At 45.9% G+C, this 23,555-nt stretch overlaps 1 protein-coding gene across 3 annotated transcripts in view; it reads left to right on the forward strand.

Annotated features, from left to right (window-relative positions):
- MPI (mannose phosphate isomerase) overlaps positions 1–23,555 on the forward strand; it is a 34,428-nt gene that overhangs the window by 9,356 nt on the left and 1,517 nt on the right. For all 3 annotated transcript variants that reach the window (XM_068275684.1, XM_068275686.1, XM_068275685.1), the window contains exons 3-7: positions 740–940; positions 3,890–4,031; positions 4,364–4,552; positions 8,769–8,942; positions 22,189–22,397. In XM_068275684.1, the coding sequence (XP_068131785.1) occupies positions 746–940; positions 3,890–4,031; positions 4,364–4,552; positions 8,769–8,942; positions 22,189–22,397 (909 nt within the window). In that variant the 5' untranslated portion in view covers positions 740–745. The remainder of the gene's footprint in view (positions 1–739; positions 941–3,889; positions 4,032–4,363; positions 4,553–8,768; positions 8,943–22,188; positions 22,398–23,555) is intronic.

The raw sequence follows: 23,555 nt of genomic DNA on the forward strand, positions 1-23,555 counted from the left end.
ATACACTACAATTTTATATTATGAATAGGGGAGCTGTGGAGAGAATAGACAGCCTTATTGGGGTCCTTTCAGCCTAATAAGGGCTAAAGCTTGGAAAAGCAATACAATTAACGGGACCAAAAGGCGTTCTAGGTTGTTGTCAGAGTGAAGATTCAGATGATCACATTTGATTTCTGGTTATCCACACATTTCATGACTGTTGGCCTGATTTACTAATGTAGGAGGTCAGTGGTGTTGATGTGTTTGGAATATTTAAAACCTCATTCCGAATTCTTACGATCATTACCTAAATGGTCGTACATGCACACTGTGGCGGGAGGGGGTTAACTCGCCCCTGTCACCAACTCTGTGCCCTGCCCTCCATGTCACATTTCAGCTTTCACGTACTTCCTCCTTCATGATGAAGTATATGAGAGATGGAGCACAATGTGGAGGGCAACGCACAAAGGTGGAAACAAGGGTGAGTTTACACCCCCTGCCGTAATGCACGCATATTTATATTTTCACTGTTCTTTATTTCACACCTGTACAAAAAAATTATATTAACGGATATGACTTTACTATTATCTTACTACCCATTGCCTTCTCGTCTATGTTTTTAATGTGATCATTGTGTATTTTGACACCTGTGCACTTTGTTTTCACCTTTTGTGTTTGGTGTTCCTTTTTATCACTAATTACCTTTGTTATAGTCAAGATAAACTGGATTACTCTTTTTTTCTTTGTTTTCCTCTATTAGTTATGGATGGGAACCCATCCAAAGGGCGATGCTGTAATTTTAGATAGCCACATAGCCCAGAGGACTCTGGGACAATGGATTGCTGCTCATCCAGATTCTCTTGGATCAAAGGTCAAAGAATGTTTCGACAGTCAACTTCCTTTTCTTTTTAAAGTACTGTCAGTGCGGCTTGCTCTGTCCATCCAGGCCCATCCAGATAAGGCAAGTTTAAATTTGGGCTGCTGGGAAACAACGGGTTAGATACAGGCTTCTTCATGATTAAAAGTGTCTAACCTGTTTGTGTCTTCCATAGGAACCAATCTGCTTCTTTTCTCTAATGTCTTGCAACAACTGAAACAATTTGAGTATTGTTGTTACCCGTAATTCAAGGACAAGTTTTTGAGTTGTCACCTGAAAGAAGAGCTAGTTTTTGTTGACAGTTTAGAGAATATCATTGTACAGACATGCTTCTTGACAATGATGCAAGCAGCATGTTCTGTTCTATGGAGGGGGAAGGACACACCACTGAAGTGAAACCAAAAGAATAACTGTAGTGTCAATCTTTGGTAGTCCAACAAAAGGGACCCCTGACAATGGTGGGTAAAGCCTTCGCTCACACTGCATTTTTGCCAACAGCGATGATGAACAATAGTTTAATGCACCAAAAATCTAGTGTAAGTGAATGTGAGGATCCGGACACTCAAAGTAGATATTCCATAACTCTTCTTATAAAGCTGGATTATTTCTGGGATTTGCAGATCCCCTTTATCAGTGCAGTGGAATAATCACAGTGATCATGAACAATAGTTTCAGACACCAAAAACTAGCAAATCGACATACCTTAGTACAAGTAGAATTCCTCATCCTTTGACATTTCAAACTTTATTGGTCATTTTATATGTTGTGTGTCTTCCCTGACTAACTTGAATGCTCAAAAGCTCACTTTACTCTAAAAAGGAAGCTGAAATGAGAAGGATATGGAGCCTGACATATTTATTTAATATTAAACCATACAAATTGCATGGCTGTCCTGTTGATCCTCTGCCTCGAATGCTTTTAGCCATAGACCCTAAACTAGCATTGAGATCAGATATTTCTGACAAGATTAGCCACATGCTTGTTTCAGGTGGGTGTTTCAGACACTACTAATGCCACGATAAACAGGACTGCCAGACAACTGGTACTGTTTAAAAGGAAATAAATATGGCAGCCTCCATATACCTCTCGCTTCATTTTCCCTTTAAGCCTTGTACATGCTGGGTAAACCTTGGCCAAGTCTATTTTCAGCAGAGGATCTAGCTTGGGTACAGCTGTCTCATGCGTGGGGGATTGCTAAACTACTAATGAGTAAGAGCTGGTCCACACTAGACACAGTTGCAGGACGGACACTGCAGTCCGGATCAGGGGAAGTACCCACCGTACTGCAAACTGATGAAAGTGCATCAGTTTTGCATCAGTTTCCATTCAGGTTTTTCCCTGACAGAAAACGTCTCCATCATTAGGAAGGAGTGGGAAGATTTTTTTGGGCCAATCATAAAGCTCAGGCTATCCGTTTTAACATCCGTTTTTTGCCTGTGGAGCTGGAGATGCGTTTTCTCATTGCTTTCACTGCCCCTGCGTGTATCCGTGGCCCTGATCCGTTGCGTGAAAATGCAGCAGATCCGGACCTTCGGTTCAGGTTTTGAAAACGGATCCCCGCAAACGCAGACGGATCCGTTTTTTACTTGGGTGAGGCTGGCTGCTATTTTCAACATTAGTATCCGGGACTCCGTTTTTCATCAGGTTTGAAAAACGCAGCCACGTATACGTTTCCGGACCTAGTGCGGACCAGCTCTAATAGGGCATTGTCATCTTTTGTTCCCTGTGCTGTAAGACGCCACTTGTTTGATCACTGCCCGTTGTTCTTCCGCTCGCCATAGAACTGCATATGACATGTCTGTTCAGTGCTCATTCCCAAGATTATCACCCTAACAATTCACTAATTATTGTTAAAGCACACCTAACCCAAGAAAAAGTTACCTAAGTTAAGCACAGGGATATGTTAATGCCGGATCCACATATGTCTTTGCATTGGCTGTCTTCCCTTCCCTCTTCTCTTGTTCCTCCTGATCCCCTATAATCACTGCTTTAAAATTCTGACTTTTGGCTAAAGTCAAATGTTCAGACAGGAAGAGGTAGGCTTGCTGTGGTGATCCCTCCCATTCCTTCCTCTTCTTTGCCCCGTTTGCTCCACTTAAGACAAGGGTGATAGTAGAGGTCATCACTTCAAGCCTGCCACTTCCTGTCTGAAAATTTGACTTAAGCCAAGTCAAATGTTTCATGGAGTGATCAAGGGACTGGAGGGGGAACAATGAGAAGAATAAACAATTCAGAGGTATGTGGATCTAACATGAATATATCACTGTGCTTACCTTAGGTAGCTTTGCCTCGTGTCAGTATCCTTTAAGGGTGCAAACATTGTGTGTGTCTGAGACTTTTGCTCTGCTCGCATCTTTTCCCGTCTCTGTAACTTCTGAAAATGTGGACTTTCCAGTTTCACTGTATATATAACCTCCAACTATGTAGTTTATCATCATATTCTCAGTTTATATTACACATTTTCAGGGTCCCTGTAAAAGAAAAAAAAGTGGTTAAAAGGGTAAATTAGCATCCTCTGTCTAAACCAGAATGATAATATATTATGTCTGAAAACGTGAATTGCTTTCATATCTCGATGTGTACTAACAATATAATTTTCCCAAGAAACATTAATGTTCAAATAGTAAAAAGTGAAGCTTTCTTGGAGTTTCCATTCAATGTCAAGGTCTACTTCTGTGTAGCACTGTGGTAAAGTGATGTCATCTGTAAGTTCTAACCTACTGGTATGTCAGCTGGGTCAGGGAGGATAGGAAAATGCATGGTTAATGGCAACAGCTGGAAGATACTATCTAGTCCAAGCAGAAATGCCAACATGCCTGAATCACAGAAGTTGTGATTGTTTATATTCTGGTCTTTTTTATGTGGGTTGTTAGGTTTCCTGTTGGATCAGAGTCTTTTTAACAAATATGGTTTATAAGTATGTCTAATACGGTACAGGTTCTTTACTTTCTCTGGAAGTATAACTTCTTTTCTGTCTGTTTCTAACTCTAACCCCTGTCTCTTTGTTTTTCTTCACAATCTCTTCATATATAGGTGTTGGCTAAGAAGTTGCATGCTCAATTTCCGCAACATTATCCCGATGACAACCACAAACCAGAGATGGCTATTGCTCTTACTCCTTTCCGGGGTCTCTGTGGATTCAGGCCTATTTCTGAGATTGTAGCCTTCTTGCAGGGTATGGAGATACATAAACGAAATCTCCTCACACAGATTCTCAGAGATAAGAATATTGCCCAAATGGTGCTTGTGCATGCAGTAATCTGAATGTTCAGTTCTTTGGGCTGGGAAACTAGATTTTTTTTTTTGTGACGTTTTCTAATCTATTCTATGTGCATTTTGTTCTGTTGTCGATAGGATTGAAAATTACAGAACATTTTCAGTCATTTATTAAGTTGCCACGTTTGTTATTTTTTGTTTGATGGCAATGTAATTTGTTTTTAATAATCATTATTAAAAACAATTTGTGTAGACACTACATGAGTTGCCTAACACTGTGCTGTGTTTAAGGTATCCCAGAGTTCCGTGCACTGATTGGCCAGGATGCCGCCCAGCAGTTGGAGGCAAGTGCAGCAGACCTGTCTAAAGATTTGGGAGTGCGTAAAGCACTGCAAAAATGTTTCACCTGCATGATGCAGAGAAGCAAAGAGGAATATGCAAACCAGCTTAATTTATTGGTGCAACGTGTTAAGCAACAAGGTAAACCATTTTCTGTCAGATCTGTTTATTTCAGGACTGTGCTGTTTAACAGCTAGAAAAGGCCACTTATGTTTTTACTTTTTTATTAGATCATACATGTCAAACTCCGGCCCGTAGGCCAAATCTGGCCCTCAGAGCCATCAGATTTGGCCCTCAAGTGGTTTCTCCACTTAGCATTATGTTTGGCCCACTCTAAACCACCAGAGACGTTCTACTGGAGGGTAAGCCCTAGAAGACCAGGGAAGCCATAAGGGGAGGGGGAAACTTTATAGGAGAAGGAGGGGGCCACTAGACACCAGGGAACTGTATAGGAGAAGGAGGGAGCCACTAGACACCAGGAAACTGTATAGGGTAGGGAGGGAGGACCACTAAATGAGTACATATGATTCGGCCGCCAGGAGATTTGGGCGCAAAGTAAAGCTGGTAAATGGCTTGCACACTCTTGCACAACTCCTGGCGGCATTAATTACTACTTCCCCTCCAGGCCGCTATGGATAGTGGGGGTAAGATGTAATTCGGCTTCCAGCTATTGCTGGCGGCCGAATTACAGTGTTTTTATAGTAATTTGGGTTCCGTCTTCTGACGGCACCCAAATCATTCAGTGAGCGCCGCTATAGCTGTAATTCCTATTCCGGCCTACGGTAGCACTGGCTGCGCCCAAATCTCCTACGCTGTTTTTACTATGCTTCGTCACTAAACACCAGGGTACTGTATAGATGAGGGAGGACTGAAAAAACACTAGGGGAAGGAGGGGGGCACTAGACACCAGGGAACTGTATAGAGGTTTGAGGGGGCTATTGGACACCAGGGAACTTTATAAGGGAGAGAGGTCGCCACTAAACATTGAGGTTGGTCTGCGACTTGGTCCCAGAGCTCAATTGCGGCCCAGTTTGTATTTGAGTTTGACAGCCCTGTATTAGATTGTTGTATTATGTTCTTCAGAAAATATGTTGCATATGTCAGTCACATAGTGATATACAGTGTAATAGGACTTGTGTAACCATATTTCACACATAACTAATGCTAAGTTGTAGCCTAAATGCTGCTGAGAAAAGCTTGCTAAAGGCCACCAAAACATACAAATGTATTAACAGAGTTACCGGAAGTAATACGACAAAACATAAACATTGTCTGATGATGGGAAATTTAGGCGCCCACTAGCGAAGGAAGTTTAGGTGCCCCCATATGCGACCATTGAAATACCGATATTGAGGGGGAATTTGTGTTGCTCCAGTGCCTGTTATTAATTGGGCGTTGTGGGCGCTCACGTTTCCTCTAAATGGCGGTATTACAATAAGCGCCTATGTCGGTGCCGAAAAATAGTTTGATGGTGGGTGGGTTGTTAAGGTTAGGCATGGGAGGTTAAGGTTATGTGGGACCATAAGGCTACGTGAAGAAAGCACAGAGGTATGTTCATGCTCTTTATCCATTCCTCTACTCTTCCCACTACTACTACCACCAACAATTTTGGCTGAAGTCAAATTTTACCTGCGCATTCAATCCATTTAAGGGCTCTTTTCCACTATGAAATGCGATCGCGATTGCGATCGCGATTACGATCGCAATCGCGTTTCAATTTCCACCATGCGATTGCGATTGCGATTGAGCTACTATACTCATTATAGTCCAGCTCAATCGCATACAAAACGCGGCAGGACGACGATTGCGCTTTGACCAAAATCGCATCGCAATCGGATCGCACTAATGGAAATTGCTGCTGCAGTTTCCATTATTTTAATGTACCTTGCGATTTGCAGTCAGAAGCAAATCGCAAATCGCAGGCTAGTGGAAAAAGGCCCTGAGAGGAGGGAGAAGATCACAGGAGCTGAAAGTCAGATTTTTGAAGGAGTGATTACAGGTACCGGGGAGAACGAAGAGAGGCGCGGACAATGCACAGGTACATAGATCCAGTGGGAACATACCTCTTTGTTTTACCTTTGGTAGCTTTGCTTCAGGTTCGGTATCCTTGAACAGTAGAAATGGTTAATTAGATGCAAATTATTCCAAATAGATGCTGAATTATGTAAATTTTATAAGGAAATTTTGCAGTTAGAAAATCAACCAGTCGAATTCCACCTCGGCGAGATTTGATTGATCCATCTTCAAGCTGCATACATTTTCTACAAAATTTGCACGATTCTGTATCAAATCAGAATTATTTGCATGTCATTGGCCATCTCTACTTGACATCCAACAACCAGGGCCGGTTCTAGACTTTTTGCTGCCTGAGGCAAACTTGTGAGGATGTGCACCCTCCCCTCCCCCCATACTATAGGTAGTATATTTGCCCCAGTATATGTAGTATAGTTGCCTTCAGCACCTGCTCCCCCTTGGCCGCTGATCGTATTACCTTTGCGGCGCCCGCTTCCTTTACAACAGCCCCCATCCCCCTTACATGCTGCTGCCACACACAAACCTCAGATCAGAGCGACCCACTATATGTATAAAGGTGTTGCCTGGGATTTGTCATAAACTGTAACAGCCTCTCACAGTGGGGTGATCGCTTGTGCTCCATTTTGTGACCACAGTGGGGAGCTCACTTTTGTTGCAGTTTTTTCACTTTTTAGTAAAATACAACCAATAAGTCATGATATTCCAATGATCAATATGGAAGATCAGAGTACTACAGAGAAGGATTCTACTGCTCTGTCATTCAGCTGCTTGTTAGAGCTATCTGCTGTTCTCTAGGTTGGGTGTAAATTTACATACACACGCATGATCAAAGTTGTCTGAGGCAGAGGATAACAACCATGCTATGTGCCAATCTATCGCCCGTTTTTTTTGTTCTTTCAAACAAGCCTAATTGACAAGTTCTTTATAATAAAAAAAAAAAAAACTTTTTCTGCGTACATATAATTAAGGTGTCATAGAGATGCTGGCACTGCAGCAGAAGTCTTCTATGCGGGGAGGAGGAGAGGGTGGTATGATCACCTTTTCCCTTCTTCCACGTACATATAATTAAAGGAATAGTATCAAACTTCATCAATTTCTGGCAGTAGCATAAATCAAAATTCAATCAACAGTCTGATGGAACACAGCATATCTTTTTGCTGTGCAGTGTCTTATTTTATTTATTTTACCTTATAGATTGCATCCCCTGAGAAACTGACGGGGAATGGGGCAGCTCATTATATGAGAGGGGATTCCTCTATGACAGTGTAGCAGTGCCTATCCTACTTCCCCCACATCATAGCGCATTATTCAGCGCATGACCCGCCTAAGTAGCCTGCTATGAGGAGCGAGAGACAAGACAACCTCTCTCGCTCCTACTCTGCCCAGCCAATCTGCCCCAGGAGGCTTCTGTGTGTCGGGCTCGGGCTGCCGCCGCCGCATCGTCATTGCTGTTTGCTACGGAACGGCAAACACATTAGCTGGAGGAGGGCGTGTCATTGCTCCTGAAAGCATTGGAAGCAGGAGCGGAAGGGGAGGAAGGCTCATGACACGCCCTCCTCCAGCTAATGTGTTTGCCGTTCCGTAGCAAACAGCAATGACGATGCGGCGGCGGCAGCCCGAGCCCGACACACAGAAGCCTCCTCAGGCAGATTGGCTGGGTAGAGTAGGAGCGAGAGAGGTTGTCTTGTCTCTCGCTCCTCATAGCAGGCTACTTAGGCGGGTCATGCGCTGAATAATGCGCTATGATGTGGGGGAAGTAGGATAGGCACTGCTACACTGTCATAGAGGAATCCCCTCTCATATACTGAGCTGCCCCATTCCCCGTCGCCGTCAGTTTCTCAGGGGACGCAATCTATAAGGTAAAATAAATAAAATAAGACACTGCACAGCAAAAAGATATGCTGTGTTCCATCAGACTGTTGATTGAATTTTGATTTATGCTACTGCCAGAAATTGATGACGTTTGATACTATTCCTTTAAGTCGCTGGGATATTTGGGCTCAGGCTAAAGCCGATAAACGTCTCACCTTGCTCCTGCAAAAGTCCAAGCAGCGCTAATTGATTTTTTTTTCCCCCTCCAGGCCGCCATGGATAGTGGGGGAAAGATGTAATTCAGCTTCCAGCAATTGCGCTGTTTTTTTAAATAAATTTGTGTTCCTTTTGTTGGTGCTCAAATTACTGTCTGAGCACTGCTTCAGCTGTAATTTCTATTACGGCCTATGGCTGCGCCGAAATCTCTGGCCCTGGTTTTAATTGATTCACATTTTCTGTTTGTGAGGTCATTCTGTTGTAAATGTCTTTCTTATATGAGATTGTCTTCCAGTTGATAGTGGAGAGGATGTGTCAAGCGTCATTGGAGATCTGCTCCTCACATTGAACTCTCAGTTTCCTGGAGATATTGGTTGTTTTGCTATTTACTTTCTCAATGTGGTGACTCTGCAGCCAGGAGAAGCAATGTATCTGGGCGCCAATGAACCTCATGCTTATCTGGAAGGAGGTGAGTGCACATAAAACACAGATCTATTTAACACTAACCATACACTGTTAGATAAGTGGAAAATATCCCCGATGTTAGTTTATTTGGATAACAATCTTGCAGCATTAGATAATCGACTAGATTTCAAGAAAGAGATCGTTAAATACCAATTAGTACATAGTTGCCTCTAGCTTTATACTACTCAATGCAGTGCACAGCTGTGTGGCTGAGAGTCTGACTCGTGATAACCGCCAAGAAGGTAATATAATTTAAAAGTTTATAGATAATGTAAAGTACCCCTGAATTAAAAAATATTTAGTGGATTAAGCTTATTCTGGGCTAAATTACTTACTGCTGACCTTGCTTGTAGTGCTCGTTGTCTTCGGGGTCCCTCCTGTTCCCCAATCTTTTAACATCTTGACCGATGGGCCAGTTGCAATTAGAGATGGGCCGAACGGTTCGCCGGCGAACGGTTCCAGGCGAACTTTGGGGGTTCGCGTTCGCCTGCATCAGGCGAACTTTTGCGGAAGTTCGATTCGCCCCATAAAGCTGTATTGAGCAAAATTTTTCGCCTCCATTTTACTGTCAGCAGACATGTTATTGTGAAACACACTGCTTTCAGTGCTAAAGACCCCACCCTCCCTCCCAGCTAGGTCCTTTTATACCATTTGACTCAGTTGTCTGCCTAAACTAATTAGTTATGGGACAGCTGCTACACACTCTGCTAGGGAGATTTTAATTGGCCTCCCACCTCCCTCCTCCCACCTCCCTCCTCCCACCTCCCACCTCCCTCCTACCCTTCTACCCTTCTACCTATTCCCTCCTCCCTCCTACCGGAGGGAGGAGGGTCTCTTCTGCCAGGGAATTATACTATTTTAACAACCAGTATACATCATACCATAGCCGGGAATCGAATCTGAACGGGGAATGCATGAATGCATGAATTCAGAACTACGCATGCCTAGTAAAAGGAAGTACTCGTGTACAAAAGTGCATGAGTGTTTTCCTTCACTACTCAAAGCCCAGTTCAAAATCACTTGTTCATCGCACGGTGAACTTCCAGAAAACTTTACAGAGCCATTTTTTTTTTTTAAACAAGTAGTCTCTGGTCCTTAATGGGCAAGAAACTGCTGGTGCAGAAGCGATTAAAATGAAATAAATATGGCAGCCTCCACAGTCTTCTCACTACAGTTGTCTTTTAATACTGTCACTATGGCATCATGGAGAAGAGAGTTTTAGATCAATTAAAGGGATTGGAGGGACGGGATGCGGGCGGGTAGCGCCGATACAGAGGAGGCGGGGGAGCGGCGCTGACTGACACCGCATAGGTAAACATTGTGCTGGCGATACGCTGCGTGTCGCCAGCACTGCGGGGGGTATAACGGCGCGCAGGGGGGTCCTGGAGGCACACCATGGGGCAACAGAGGCTGGTGTTAGTGTGCACAACCAGCCTCTGTGCCCCACTAACATAATTAAATCCCACCTCGGTTTCTCTTTAACTGAGCAGGATATGGATGCTTCCTTTTTAACAATACCAATTGCTTGGCAGTCCTACCGATCTTTGTTTGCAGCAGTGGCTGAATCACACACCTGCAACAAGCATGCAGCTAATCCATTCTGACTTCAGTCAGAGCACCTGATCTGCATGCTCGTTGAGGGGCTGTGGTTAAAAGTATTGAGGTGCGTACACACATGCGACTATAGTCGTTTGTAACGATCGTTCCCCGATCTTTACCAACGACTATCGTTACAAAAAACTAACCACCGACTATTAAGGCAAACGACGAACGAGCCAAATCGCTACAAAAGAAAGTCCTGTCTCAGCGGATTTTAACCAACGACGATCGTTTGCAAAAGTAGTACATCGTTGGAAACGGTCGTTCGTACTAGGCTTGACATGCGCATTTCACGATTTCTCCGTGAAACTTCTCATTTTTATGCGCAGGCGCAATAGTTGCTTTACGTGATGTAACATTCGTTTTAACGATCAGATCGTTACACACCTTTTAAAACTAACTTTACTTAGGTCGTTCTTTCATCAATTAAAAGTTTGTTCGTCGTTCTCAACGAACGATCGTTGTCGCATGTGTGTACGTAGCATTAGAGACACAGGATCAGCAGGAGAGTCAGGCAACTGGTATTATTCTAAAAGGAAAAATCCATATCCTTCTCAGTTTAGGTTCCCTTTAAACATTGTATTGGGGGCTAGTGGGAACTTGGTGAAGTTCCAGTCCTAATGGAAATTACACTTTTGAAATCTTCCCCAAGAAAACATGAATGTCAATTTAAAGGTATATACCAAATTGCAGTCATGCCAAATGCCTGTATTGCTGCATACACTGTCTAGTGGGGGGTGAAAGCAGTATATAGCTGAATCTACCATACCATGGGATCAAATATATACATTACCCAGGGGTAAATGTGTACACACTGCACTCTACTGCATAGAACATCAGATCAGTGGTATGGGTGCCCAGCCATTGAGGTATGGCTTCCAGTGTTCCTCCCTCCCTCCCTCCCTCCCTCCCTCCCTCCTCCTCCCTCCCTCCTCCATCCATCGTCATCCTCCTCCTCCTTTTTTCCTTTCTTTTGTAATATATTTTTTTTTTACTTCATTTGTGGAAATATTTTATTTTAATAACACCATAGTTATATTTGTGTTGATGGCATAATAGGTAGGTAGTGGCACATTGCAAGCCACATCGCCTTTTTCTGTGTACCCTGGCGGTGGTAAAACACAGACATCAGCAGGAGGAGGAAGTCGTTTCAGGCTTGCAGCTATTTGTAGTGTGTGGTAATAGCTGTCGGTAGGAGAGTGGGTGGGCAGGTGGCAGCAGAAAATAGTTCTTCTTCTGTTCTCCCTGGCAGTGGTAGCAGCACACAGACATCAGAAGCTCAATGCAGCTACAGGAGGAGGAGTAGTGTGTGTCAGGCAGTGTGATGTGACTGACATAATAGGCCCTGGTTCCTAGCGGTAGTACCAGGGCTGTAAATAAACAGCATGAGGTTCCAGACAGCGGTCGTGAAGCCCACATTGTGTCCAATACACAATTGGGACAGCACAGTTTTCAACCCGGACACCTCTAAAATATATATATATTTTTTTTCAAAATAATGCAGCTATTGTTGAGCGTAATAGCTGGTGGCGCATGGGCAGCAGCACCTTGTAATGTGTTCGCTGGCAGTGGAGACACAGACAGCAGGAAGAAATACAGCAGCAGCAGGTGTAATACTAATGTGTATGCGCCACTTCAAGTCCCCCTCTCGCCGACAACAGGGGCCCGGAATTCGCCTTCCACCCAAGCCTGGTTCATTTTGAGAAACGTCAGTCTGTCCACAGACTTGTGAGACAGACGAGATCGCTTCTCAGTGACGACTCCACCGACTGCACTGAAGCAACGCTCTGACAGTACGCTGGAAGGGGGGCAGGAGAGCACTTCCAGGGCGTACTGCACAAGCTCGCTCCAGATCGGCAGGTGCTTGACCCAATACTCCATGGGATCAACAGGGGCCACGCTGTCAAGCCCGCTGAAGGACCCCATGTAGTCAGCCACCATGCGGGTCAAGCGCTGCCTGTGACTGGAGAAGGATGCTGCTGCAGGCACCTCCTCTCTAGTCCTTGGCAGCTCTACACTCATGTAGAGCTCTTGGGTCAGAGACAGCAGGTCTGTGGTGTGCGTGCGCTTGCTGCTGGTGGATGCAGGCACCTGCTGCTGCCTCTGTGCTGGCTGGACAGTGGGGGTGGATGTCTGAGGGAAGGCTTCCTCCAAGCGCTCAACAAGGGACAGCTGAAAATCCCTCATTTGTTGCGCATGGTCTCCTCCTGCAGGCAGGAACTGGCTGAGCTTCCCCTTCAGACGTGGGTCCAGCATCATGCAGATCCAGATGTCCTCCCTCTGCTTCATCTGGATCACCCTTGGGTCCTTGCGCAGGCACCTCAGCATGTGCGCTGCCATTGGGAAGAGTCTGGCCACGTCTGTTGGCACATCATCGGCAGCCCCAGAGCCGACAGTGCTGTCCTCCTATGCCTCCTCCACCTCATCCTCTCTCCACCCCCGCACCAGTCCAGCTGCGCTCTGCTGCTCCCCCTCATCAGCAGCAAGGTCAGGGACCTCCACCAACTCCAAGCCCTCCTCCTCCTCAGAAGTGGCCTGTGAAGCTGCCTGCAGCTCCTGCTGGTCCAAGGCTGCCGCTCCCTCTTCCAGCAGTGCATACAGGGCCCTGTCCAGCACACACACCAAGGGGACCCACTCGCACACCTTTGCATGGTCACTGCTGACCATGTTGGTGGCCTGCAGGAAGGGTGCCAAGACTGAGCACACCTGCTGCATGTGCCCCCAGTCCTCTGTGGAGATGATGGACGGGAGGTTGGTGGCGGCACGCCCAGTTGCAGTGATGGAGGCAACTGTTGCACGTGCAAGGTACTGGCTGACAGCCTGCCTCTGTTCAACCAGACGCTCCAACATCGCCAGGGTGAAGTTCCAGCGAGTTGGAACATCGATCATGAGCCGGTGCTGTGGCAGGTGGAGCTCCTTCTGCACCTCTTCCAGGCTCGCTACGGCTGCAGGCGAGAGCCGGAAATGACGCACGACCTTCTTTGCTGCCTCAAGGAGTCGGTCCATCCCCTGGTAGGTCCGCAGGAACTTTTGGACTACCAGGTTCAGGACGTGCGCCAGGCAGGGGATGTGGGTCAGGTCTCCCCTGCTGATTGCAGCAACCAGGTTTGCCCCATTGTCGGACACCACCTCTCCGACTCTGAGGCCTCTGGGGGTCAGCCAATTCCTCTCCTGCTCTCGGAGTTTGGCCAGGACATGGTTCGCCGTCAGTTTGGTCTTCCCCAGGCTGACCAATTCCAGCAGCGCTTGGCAGTGGTGGGGCTTCACGCTGCTGCTGAGGCGGGGGGTTTGGGCTGGTGTGCCGGAGGATGGAAGCGGATCAGAGGAACTTGCTGCAATTCCGCTGACCCTGCAGGGTGGCACCACCAACTGCATTGTTGGTGCTGCTGCTGCTCTGACAGTGCCCGATGCTGCTCCCCCATCCTCACCCCCTTCCACCAAGCTGACCCAATGCGCGGTGAAGGACAGATAGCGGCCTGTCCCAAACCTGCTGCTCCACGAGTCCATGGTGACGTGGACCCATTGACCCACCGCGTGCTCCAGCCCTCTCCCGACATTGGCCATCACAGAGCGGTGAAGTGCAGGGATGGCCGTGCGTGAGAAAAAATGTCGGCTGGGGATTGGCCAATCGGGGGCTGCACACATCAGGAGCGCACGCATGTCGCTCCCCTCCTGCACAAGGGAATAAGGCAGGAGTTGGGAGCACATGGCCCGTGCCAGCAAGCCGTTCAGCTGACGCACGCGACGGCTGCTGGGAGGCAGAACCCTGACCACCCCCTGGAAGGTGTCGCTGAGCAGGGTCTGGCGACGCCTTTTGCTGGCACGGGAATCAGTGGAGGGAGCAGAGGAGGCCACTGAGGACTGGCTGCCAGAACAGGCCTCAGTGTCGGCGGCAGGAGTTGCAGAGGGAGGAGGAGCAGTACGTTGCTGACGCACTCCTGCTGGTGTTGCTGGAGGAGGTGGAGGAGGGCGGGTGGCTGCTGCCGACAGCTTCGCAGTGGTGGTGGGTCTGCCACTGCCAGCTTCCTTCAACTTCACGAACTCCTCATGCTCGTGAAAGTGTTTCCCTGCAAGATGGTTGACCAGAGAGGTGGTGCCAAACGCAGAGGGCTCCTTCCCTCTGCTGAGCTGCTTGCGGCACTGGTTGCAGGTGGCATACTTGCACTCCACATATGGCAGGGTGAAAAAATTCCATATTGGGGAGGTGAAGTTGCCCCTTCGGCTGGAAGGTGCTGCTGCCGCTGGTCTCCCTGTGGTGGTTGGGGGGAGGGGGGTTCTTGGTGCGGCTGGTGGCAGCACTGGCAGAACTAGTCTCCGGATCAGCACGCTGTGTGGCCTGCATACCACGCCCACTTGTGATCCTGCCCATGCCTGCGATGCTGATCCTTCTAGCAAGGCCCACAGATGCATCCTCCTCCTCCTCCTCCTCCTCCTCCTCAGAGCTGATGACATCCCCACTCCCAGGACCTGGCACCCAGTCTCTGTCCTTCACCCTGTCATCATCATCCTCCCCCTCCGCAAACATGTCCTGCTGGGATCCCACAAACTCCCCTTCTGCATGCATGGGCGGATGGACAGTCACCACTGTCTGACTGTCCAAAGCATCATCCCCCAAAGTGCCCATGAGCATTCCTTCCTCCGCCAATTCTGCCGCAACAGCATTCCATAACCCCACTGCGCTTGGGGATAAGAAGGTGCTGATGTCGCCCGCTGGGGCTGGAGAACTGCACTCCTCCTCCTGCTCCCCAGGCAGTGCTGGTCGGCTGCTGCTGCTCTTGCGAACAGGAGTGGTGGTGGGGGTGGAGGACTCGGTTCCAGAGCTAATGGTGGCCTGCTGATCCACCATCAGTTCCACCACAGAGTCTGCGTCCTTCTCCTCAATAGGACGGCTACGACCTGGCGGTGGGAGGAACATCTGGGCCACACGCTGCTGCTGCTGCTGCTGCTGCTGTGTCTTTGCAGCGTGACTCCCAGCTGTTGGGCGGCCAAGGCGTCCACGGCCAGTGGCTAATGGCGGAATAGCCACTGGTGCAGACGCAGAACTGCGCATGGTGGTGGTGGCACGGCTGCCACGCCCACGACCTCCTCTCTTGGCGATGCCCTTGCTGCCCCTGCCCAAACCGCGGCTGCCAGTGCCAGACATCGTATATTTTTAATATTATACAAATGAAAAAAAAACAACTTATGTATGTAAAGGCGGGTGGGACAAGTGGGGTACTTTAATGGGGTGGGACTAGTGGTGGTGGGTGTGTGAGGTGACGTACAGGTGTACTCTACAGCAGAGATCGGTGTAGCGCTAACGAGAGAGTGCGCACTGCACACACAAAGACCCTAGCTGACGCTGACTGATGGTGTCCCTATACACAGACTACAGTACAATTCAGCGAATACACAATAGAAGTAATATATAAACAATAGGACGGGTGTAGCACTAACGAGAGGGTGCGGACAGCGCAGATGTGCACTGCGCACACAAAGACCCTAGGTAACGCGGTGACGGACGGTCCCTATACACAGACTAGAGTACAGTACACTACAGTACTATTAACTAAACAATAGAAGAATCTAGCTAAATAATAAAACAAGTGTGACTAGATTACAGAGAGCAGATACAGGACAGGTATAGCAGTAAAGATGGGTCTTGCTAACTACAAAATAGTACAATAATCTATCTAACACAGAAGTAGTAGTACAGGAGTAGAGTAGGACAGGTGAGAGCACAGGTAACTAGAAACTAGAGCACAGAGCAGGGCAGGCTGCCTAGCCTAGGCACAGGGCCTAGCTGAGACTGTCTCCCTCCCTAGTCCCTAGTAATCACACAAACTAAACTGCCTAAAATACAATCTATCTACAATACAAAGCAATACAGTTGAATATCAAGTGTTGGAGTGTAAAAACGCTTGGTTTAGAACAATAGAAATGCACTTGCACACAGACAAAAAGCACTGGAGCAGTCTCTCAGTACTATCAGTCACTAAGTCGCAAGCAGGACGAGTGAGGCAAGATGGCGTCCGGTATTTATAGAGGGGGGCTTGGCCAGGCTCCCCCTCTGTGATTGGCTGCAGTCAGAGGGCTGGGAGCCCTCTGATTCACTTGTGAGGACTCGAGGTGACGTCTGTCGTGACGCTATCCGAGCTCGTGACACTATCCGAGCTCGGATAGCTAGTATATCTCCGGATAGCTGATTGCTATCCGATTGCGCTCGGATAGCACAGCCAGGATAGCTATTACTATTCGAGCTCGAATAGTGAAAAAAGAGCTAGGATATCCGAGTACCTCGGATATCCTAGCTCAGATGAGCACCACTGATGGCTTCATTGCAATTTGCCACTACCTTTTTTTTTTTATTTAATTTTTTTATTTTTTTTATACAGCATAGTACATTAGTACCTTCTGGAAAACAATTGTTAGCTGTGACATTTCTCCTCTGGGTGCAATTTCATTTTAAGGGAGCGGTAGCTATAATGAAATCTCACTGCAGGTAACTTGAATGTGGCTGTGTATACATTATTATAGCATATTTGTTAGAGTGATGATGGTGTCATCAGACACATTGCTTCATTTCCATCCGCCTCATGTAACTTCCTATTGTATTGTGTAATTTATACTAATGGTTAGCTAAAAACATAACAGGCTTCGGTGAAAAACTACACCCTTTGTGTAAGGATCTGTAACAGCAGAAGTGTGTGTTTGTTACTAAGAAATGTAGCCCTTTTTTAAATGCTGTTATAGATTGTGTAAACATAGATAATGTACATATAGGTGTCCAAATGCAGGACACCCCCCAATAATATGTAATCTTTTGTCCCTGTAGGGACATGTGACATGAGATAAACAGGTTTATATACAGTCCCAAAATCTACTAAGACTTTGTTACATTTTTTTTTCATACTGTAAGGGCCCGTTTCCACTGGCGCCGTTTCTGTGCCGAATCCGCAGAGTTTTCCAGTAGGCAAATCGCATGGGGAAACACTGCCATAGGTTACAATGGCACCGCCGTCCGAAATGGTGCGGGAGGTTGTGAATCCCATAGCTGGGCATGGCTGATGGGATTTGTCTGCGTAGCCGCAGACCTGGAAGTGCTGCCATGCGTCTTGCAGGCGCGTGCGGCTCAAGAGGAAACTGGCCCTAAGGGTTAATAATCCAGAGCTATATTAGAATTTCTCTGCAGTGGAAGTGTAGAATAAAGCTAGGCACACACACGATTACCGTTCTCCACAAGAATTGGGACCTGAACCCTTGGGAAACAATTTGGGGCTGAGTGCTGTACACGCACATTCCTTTGGAAAGGGGAGGAGGGACCTCAGACACTCTGCACATAATGGAGTGGTCTCGAGTAGTAAAGGGGAAAACAATGCACTCAGCCTGGACTGATCCTGAATGTTGGAATGGCAGGTGGTAACCAGGATAAATAACTGAAAGAGATCAATGGCCGGATGTAGGTGGTGTGAATGATGCCATCTGGAATTCAGTGCAATAATATTTAAAGGAGACCTCATAAATGTTTCAAGCAAGCTTATAATTTAGGCCAGTTGCCATATTAGCTGGTTACTAAACTATCACTGCTTCCAACTAGCGATACATACAGTAAATCACTTAGTTCTACCGCACTTACAGCTTACCTTGCTCCACCCCCAATACCTTCTGTGTCCATCCCATACCCAGCTAGATTGAAAATGGGCAGGACACTGGGTATCTTGCAACACTGAGACTCATACACAACATGGAGAAGAGCTTGGATCTCACGATCCAGACACTAGAGGGAACCAGTGAAGATGAGGTGGGTGGAGTACAGCCGGAGCAAGAAGCAGAGGTAGCCGCTAGTTGGGTCACAGTTACAAGGGTTAGGGGAAAAAGTGGCAGGGAGGCTAGTCCCGAGTTGTCCCTCCCTAATAAGTATGCTTGTTTGCGTAATATTGGGGAGGATGACTCTGGAGTAGCAATGCTGCAGCAGCAGGATGTGTTCCTTAGTAACCAAGGGGCAGACTGCTGCAAAGAGAAAGGGAATAGGAGTGCAGCTAAAGCTAGACAGGTACTGGTGGTAGGGGATTCAATTATTAGGCGCACAGATAGGGTAATCTGTCGAAGAAACCGTGAATGCCGTACAGTCTGTTGTCTCCCGAGTGCTCGGGTTCAGCATGTAGCGGAAAGAATTGACAGATTATTGGGTGGGGTTGGGGAAGACCCAGCTGTCATGGTACACATTGGCACCAATGACAAAGTTAGTGGGAGATGGAAGGTCCTCAAAAATGATTTTCAGATACTTGGAGATAAACTTAAAGCAAGGACCTCCAAGGTGGTGTTTTCTGAAATACTGCCAGTGCCACGTGCTACATCTGAGAGACAGAGGGAGCTTAGGGCGTTAAATAAGTGGCTGATGAATTGGTGTTTGGGTTCCTGGGGAACTGGACAGACTTTGCAGTCAGCTACAGGTTCTACAGCAGGGATGGGCTGCACCTTAATGGAGAGGGTGCAGCTGCATTGGGGGAGAAGCTGACTAAATGGTTGGAGGAGATTTTAAACTAGGATCTGGGGGGAGGCGGGAGGGTAAAGTCTCAATATGTAGACAAGATAAGGTAAAAAGACAGTGGGAGCCTAACATTATGGGGGTGGGGACAGTGTAAAGAGTAAGGAGGTTGGTAAAACTTCAGGTATCCCATTTCATGGAACCAAAATTGGAAAATGTGGTGGAAAAAACATAAAGTGCATGGTAACCAATGCTAGGAGCCTTGCAAATAAAATGGACGAACTAGAGTTCATTCGATTGACAAAGGCTATGACATTGTGGGAATAACTGAGACATGGATGGATGAAAGCCATGACTGGATAGCGAATTTAGAGGGATACAATGTGTTTAGGAAGGATAGAACAGGGAAAAAAAGGTGGAGGGGTTTGTCTCTTTAAGAATTCTTTTACAGCTGTCCTGAACGATGAGATGGAGGAAGATGTGGAGTCTGTTTGGGTAAATTATTCATGGTGGAAATAAAGGTTGCCAATTGCTTATTGGGGTATGCTACAGGCCACCACATATTCATGAAGCTGCAGAACTGCAATTACTACAGCAGATTAAAAATCTGCAAGTAAAAATTAGGTCATAGTTATGGGTGACTTCAACTTTCCAGACATTGACTGGAGTATTGAGGCTACCCATTCTGGAAAAAGCAGCCGATTTCTGGCATCACTACAGGACGATTGACTCAAATGGTAACGGAACCAACTAGGGGGAATGCGTTACTGGATTTGATCATTTCTAATAGACCAGATAATGTATCAAATGTGCAGGTTCAAGAACATTTGGGAAATAGTGATCACAACATGATAACGTTTGATCTGGTGACTGATAGGCCACGGGGCAGCGGGACCACTGAAACTATGAATTTTAGAAAAGCAAAGTTCAATCAACGCAGGCAGTCACTAAGTTCGGTGAACTGGGATAATGTACTACAAGGGGAGGACACTGAAGGGAAATGGCAAGCTTTTAAACCTATTCTCAATCAATATTGTAGTATGTATATCCCATATGGAAACAAAATGTCTAGGAATAAAAAAGGCCTCTATGGATGAATAGAAAGGTTAGAGATAAAATTAAGGTGAAAAAGAATGCCTATAAGGTCCCAAAACAGGAGGGGACTGAGGCTGCATTAAGCAAATATAAGGAGTGCAATAAAAGTTGTGAAAAATAAATTAGGCTGGCAAAGATTGAAGCTGAAAATCAAATCCCTAGGGATATCAAATGTAACCCAAAGAAGTACATCAACTCTAAAAAAAGAAAGGTTTACTGTATTGGACTCCAAAAGGATGAGGGTGGGAACTCAACGGTGGATGACCAAGGTAAGGCAGAGTTATTAAATGCTTTCTTTGCTTCTGTCTTCACAAGGGAAACATCACTGTGGCAAATTACAGATGCAGAAGAGTCTCAATCTTCCAACTGTAATATTAAATAACGCAGGAAGAAGTGAAGGCAAGACTAAAAAAATAAAAAATAGACAAGGCACCTGGCCCGGATGGCATGCATCCTTGGGTCCTAAGGGAATTAAGTTCAGTTATAGATAAACCCCTTTCTCTTATCTTTTGTGACCCTCTTTCAACTGGCAGAGTCCCAGTGGATTGGTGTACAGCCCACGTTTTCCCATTATTTAAGGAGGGCAAAAAATCAGATCCAGGAAATTATAGACCTGTAAGCTTAACATCAGTTGTATGCAAACTATTTGAGGGGTTACTTAGAGATACTATACATGACTTCATAGTAGAAAATAATCTTATTTCTCAGCATCAACATGGGTTTACTTAAAGACAGGTCCTGTTTGACTAACATGCTCAGCTTTTATGAGGTATGAACGCTAATGTGGATATTGGGAATGCTGAAGATGTGATATACTTGGACTTTGCAAAGGCCTTCGACACTGTTTCACACACAAGTCTGGTGCAAAAGTTGAGGATGCAAGGACTGGGGAAGAGTCAGTGTGCATGGATAGGAAACTGGCTAATGGACAGAAAACAAAGAGTTGTGGTCAATAGATCATACTCAAAATGGGTGACTGTTAGCAGTGGGGTCCCACAGGGGTCTGTACTGGGTCTAGTGCTCTTCAGTGTATTTATTAATGACCTAGTAGATGCAGTAGTGAGCAATGTTGCTATTTTTACAGATGATACAAAATTGTGTAGAATCATCAACTCTCAGGAAGATAGGGACATATTGCAACAGGATCTGGATAGGATGGCTATATGGGCACATAAATGGCAAATTAAATTCAATGTTGAAAAATGTAAAGTCATGCATTTTGGTCGTACCAATGGTCCAGCACCATACAAAATAAATGGGATACAGTTGGGGACATCAAACTTGGAGAAGGACTTGGGAGTACTCATCGACAACATGTTAAATAAGCCGCTGCAGCTAAAGCTAACAAAATTTTGGAATGCATTAAAAGGGAAATAAAAACTCGATGCGAGCATAATATTGCCCCTGTTTAACTCTCTAGTAAGACCACATCTGGAATATGGAATTCAGTTCTGGGCACCTCATTACAGGAAAGATATTGCAGTTTTAGAGCAGGTGCAGAGACGAGCAACAAAATTGATACGTGGGATGGAAGGTCTCGCTTACCAAGAAAGGTTAGATAAACTGGGTTTATTTAGTCTATAGAAAAGACGCCTTAGAGGGGATCTAATTAACATGTATAAATACATCAGAGGGCAATATAAAAGCTTGGCGGATGAGCTTTTTGCCCCTAGGCCTTCTCAAAGGACTAGAGGACATGATCTGCACATGGAGGAAAAATGCTGCAAGGCTGCCAGTTGCATTCCTGCAGGGGGCCTCCATCATCACATGCAGCACGCTCCAAGGCTGCCAGTTACATTCCTGCAGGGGGCTTCCATTATCACATGCAGCACGCTCCAAGGCTGCCAGTTACATTCCTGCAGGGGGCCTCCATCATCACATGCAGCATGCTCCAAGGCTTCCAGTTACTTTTGCCCCCAGCTTTAAAATAAAATGACAGGAAGGAACGACAATACCAAAAGTCTAACCTCTCTATTGACCTATACTGTGAAGATGGGCATAGGTGGAGGAGGCCCTACCTTCGACCAAACATTTAGGTTTCCTTCTGTGGTCACATACTATTAAACATATGCATGTTTTTATTTTCCAGACTGCGTGGAATGCATGGCTTGTTCTGACAACACAGTCCGTGCTGGACTCACCCCTAAATTTATAGATGTGGACACTTTATGTGAAATGTTAACCTACATCTCAGCCCCTGCAGCTGCCAAACTGTTTACACCGACCGCTATGGCTGGAGACTCCTATGCACTTCTCTACAACCCGCCTGTACCAGATTTTACTGTTATTAAAATTGAGGTGAGACAGCATACGTTTTGGGAAGATTAACATTTATATACTACATCTGAACTGTGCATTTAGCTGTATGGATTGTAATATTTTAGCAACCAGATGATTTAAACCTCAAACACCTGTTTGAGGAAATGGCTGACAATAAAGCATGTGTGCTAAATGACAGAGCCCATTGTGGTTGTGCTTAAGACCATCAGACGCCACTTTTATGTGCACCACCCTGACATTCTTCATCCCCTCTCAATTTGCAATGCACTCTGAGTGGGTGTAGCACAGTAGCATGTCTGCACAGTGGACATTCCCCACATTGTTCCCGTAATGATCATGTGAAAATTATTGGGGGTCATTAAAGAGTGACTGTAACATTATAGTAGGGTGCACTAAATTATTCAGGATACATTTTTTTACAGTAAATTTCCAGTTTTCAGTATCCTATAGCTGTATTTTGCTCTATATTGGTATGTAGCCCCACCCTCCCACTGAGGGCTGCCATATATCCACCTGAGCTTTCTGGGAGACCTGAGATTTTTTTCTATTCTGCCAAGATCACCTGCCAGTACTAAAGCTGTTGCCACCTGTGATAAAGTTCAGAATGTAAATCAGGGAGAGGAAAGGTTTTACAGTAGGCAAACGCTAATTAAATAATTTATAAGTAAATATTGTAAACAAAAAAAAAGCTATTTATTTTGATTACAGTTCCTCTTTAACTTAAGATTTGCACAAGGCTTTAGGCCTGGAACCCACTAGAGGGTTTTTGTGAGTGTTTAGGGAGCGCTTTCAATCTCTAGCTGTTTCCCTAAACGCTCTGCCAATGTAAATGGATGGGACAGATTCCACTAGAGCGATTGTGATTAAGGAAATCGCAATCGCAGGATACGCAGCATTTTGGGTGCGTTTCCATTCTGATTAATTGTATAGGAGCAGGAAAATCACTCCCAAAATCGCTTGCAAAGCGCTATCACAAATCGCTAGCGAATGCGATAGTTTTGTGCTTTCTAGTGGGTTCCAGGCCTTAGACTACCGGTAGTTATTCTTTTGAGATAGTTCTTGGATTCAGATTTCAGCACAACAGCAGATCAGTCATTTCTCATTATGTATGTATGTTGGTGCTTTATAAATACAATACAATAAAATAAAATAAATAGTGATAGTCAATGAAATGCT

This window comes from Hyperolius riggenbachi, chromosome 3 (assembly GCF_040937935.1).
Source record: "Hyperolius riggenbachi isolate aHypRig1 chromosome 3, aHypRig1.pri, whole genome shotgun sequence".
NCBI lineage: Eukaryota > Metazoa > Chordata > Amphibia > Anura > Hyperoliidae > Hyperolius > Hyperolius riggenbachi.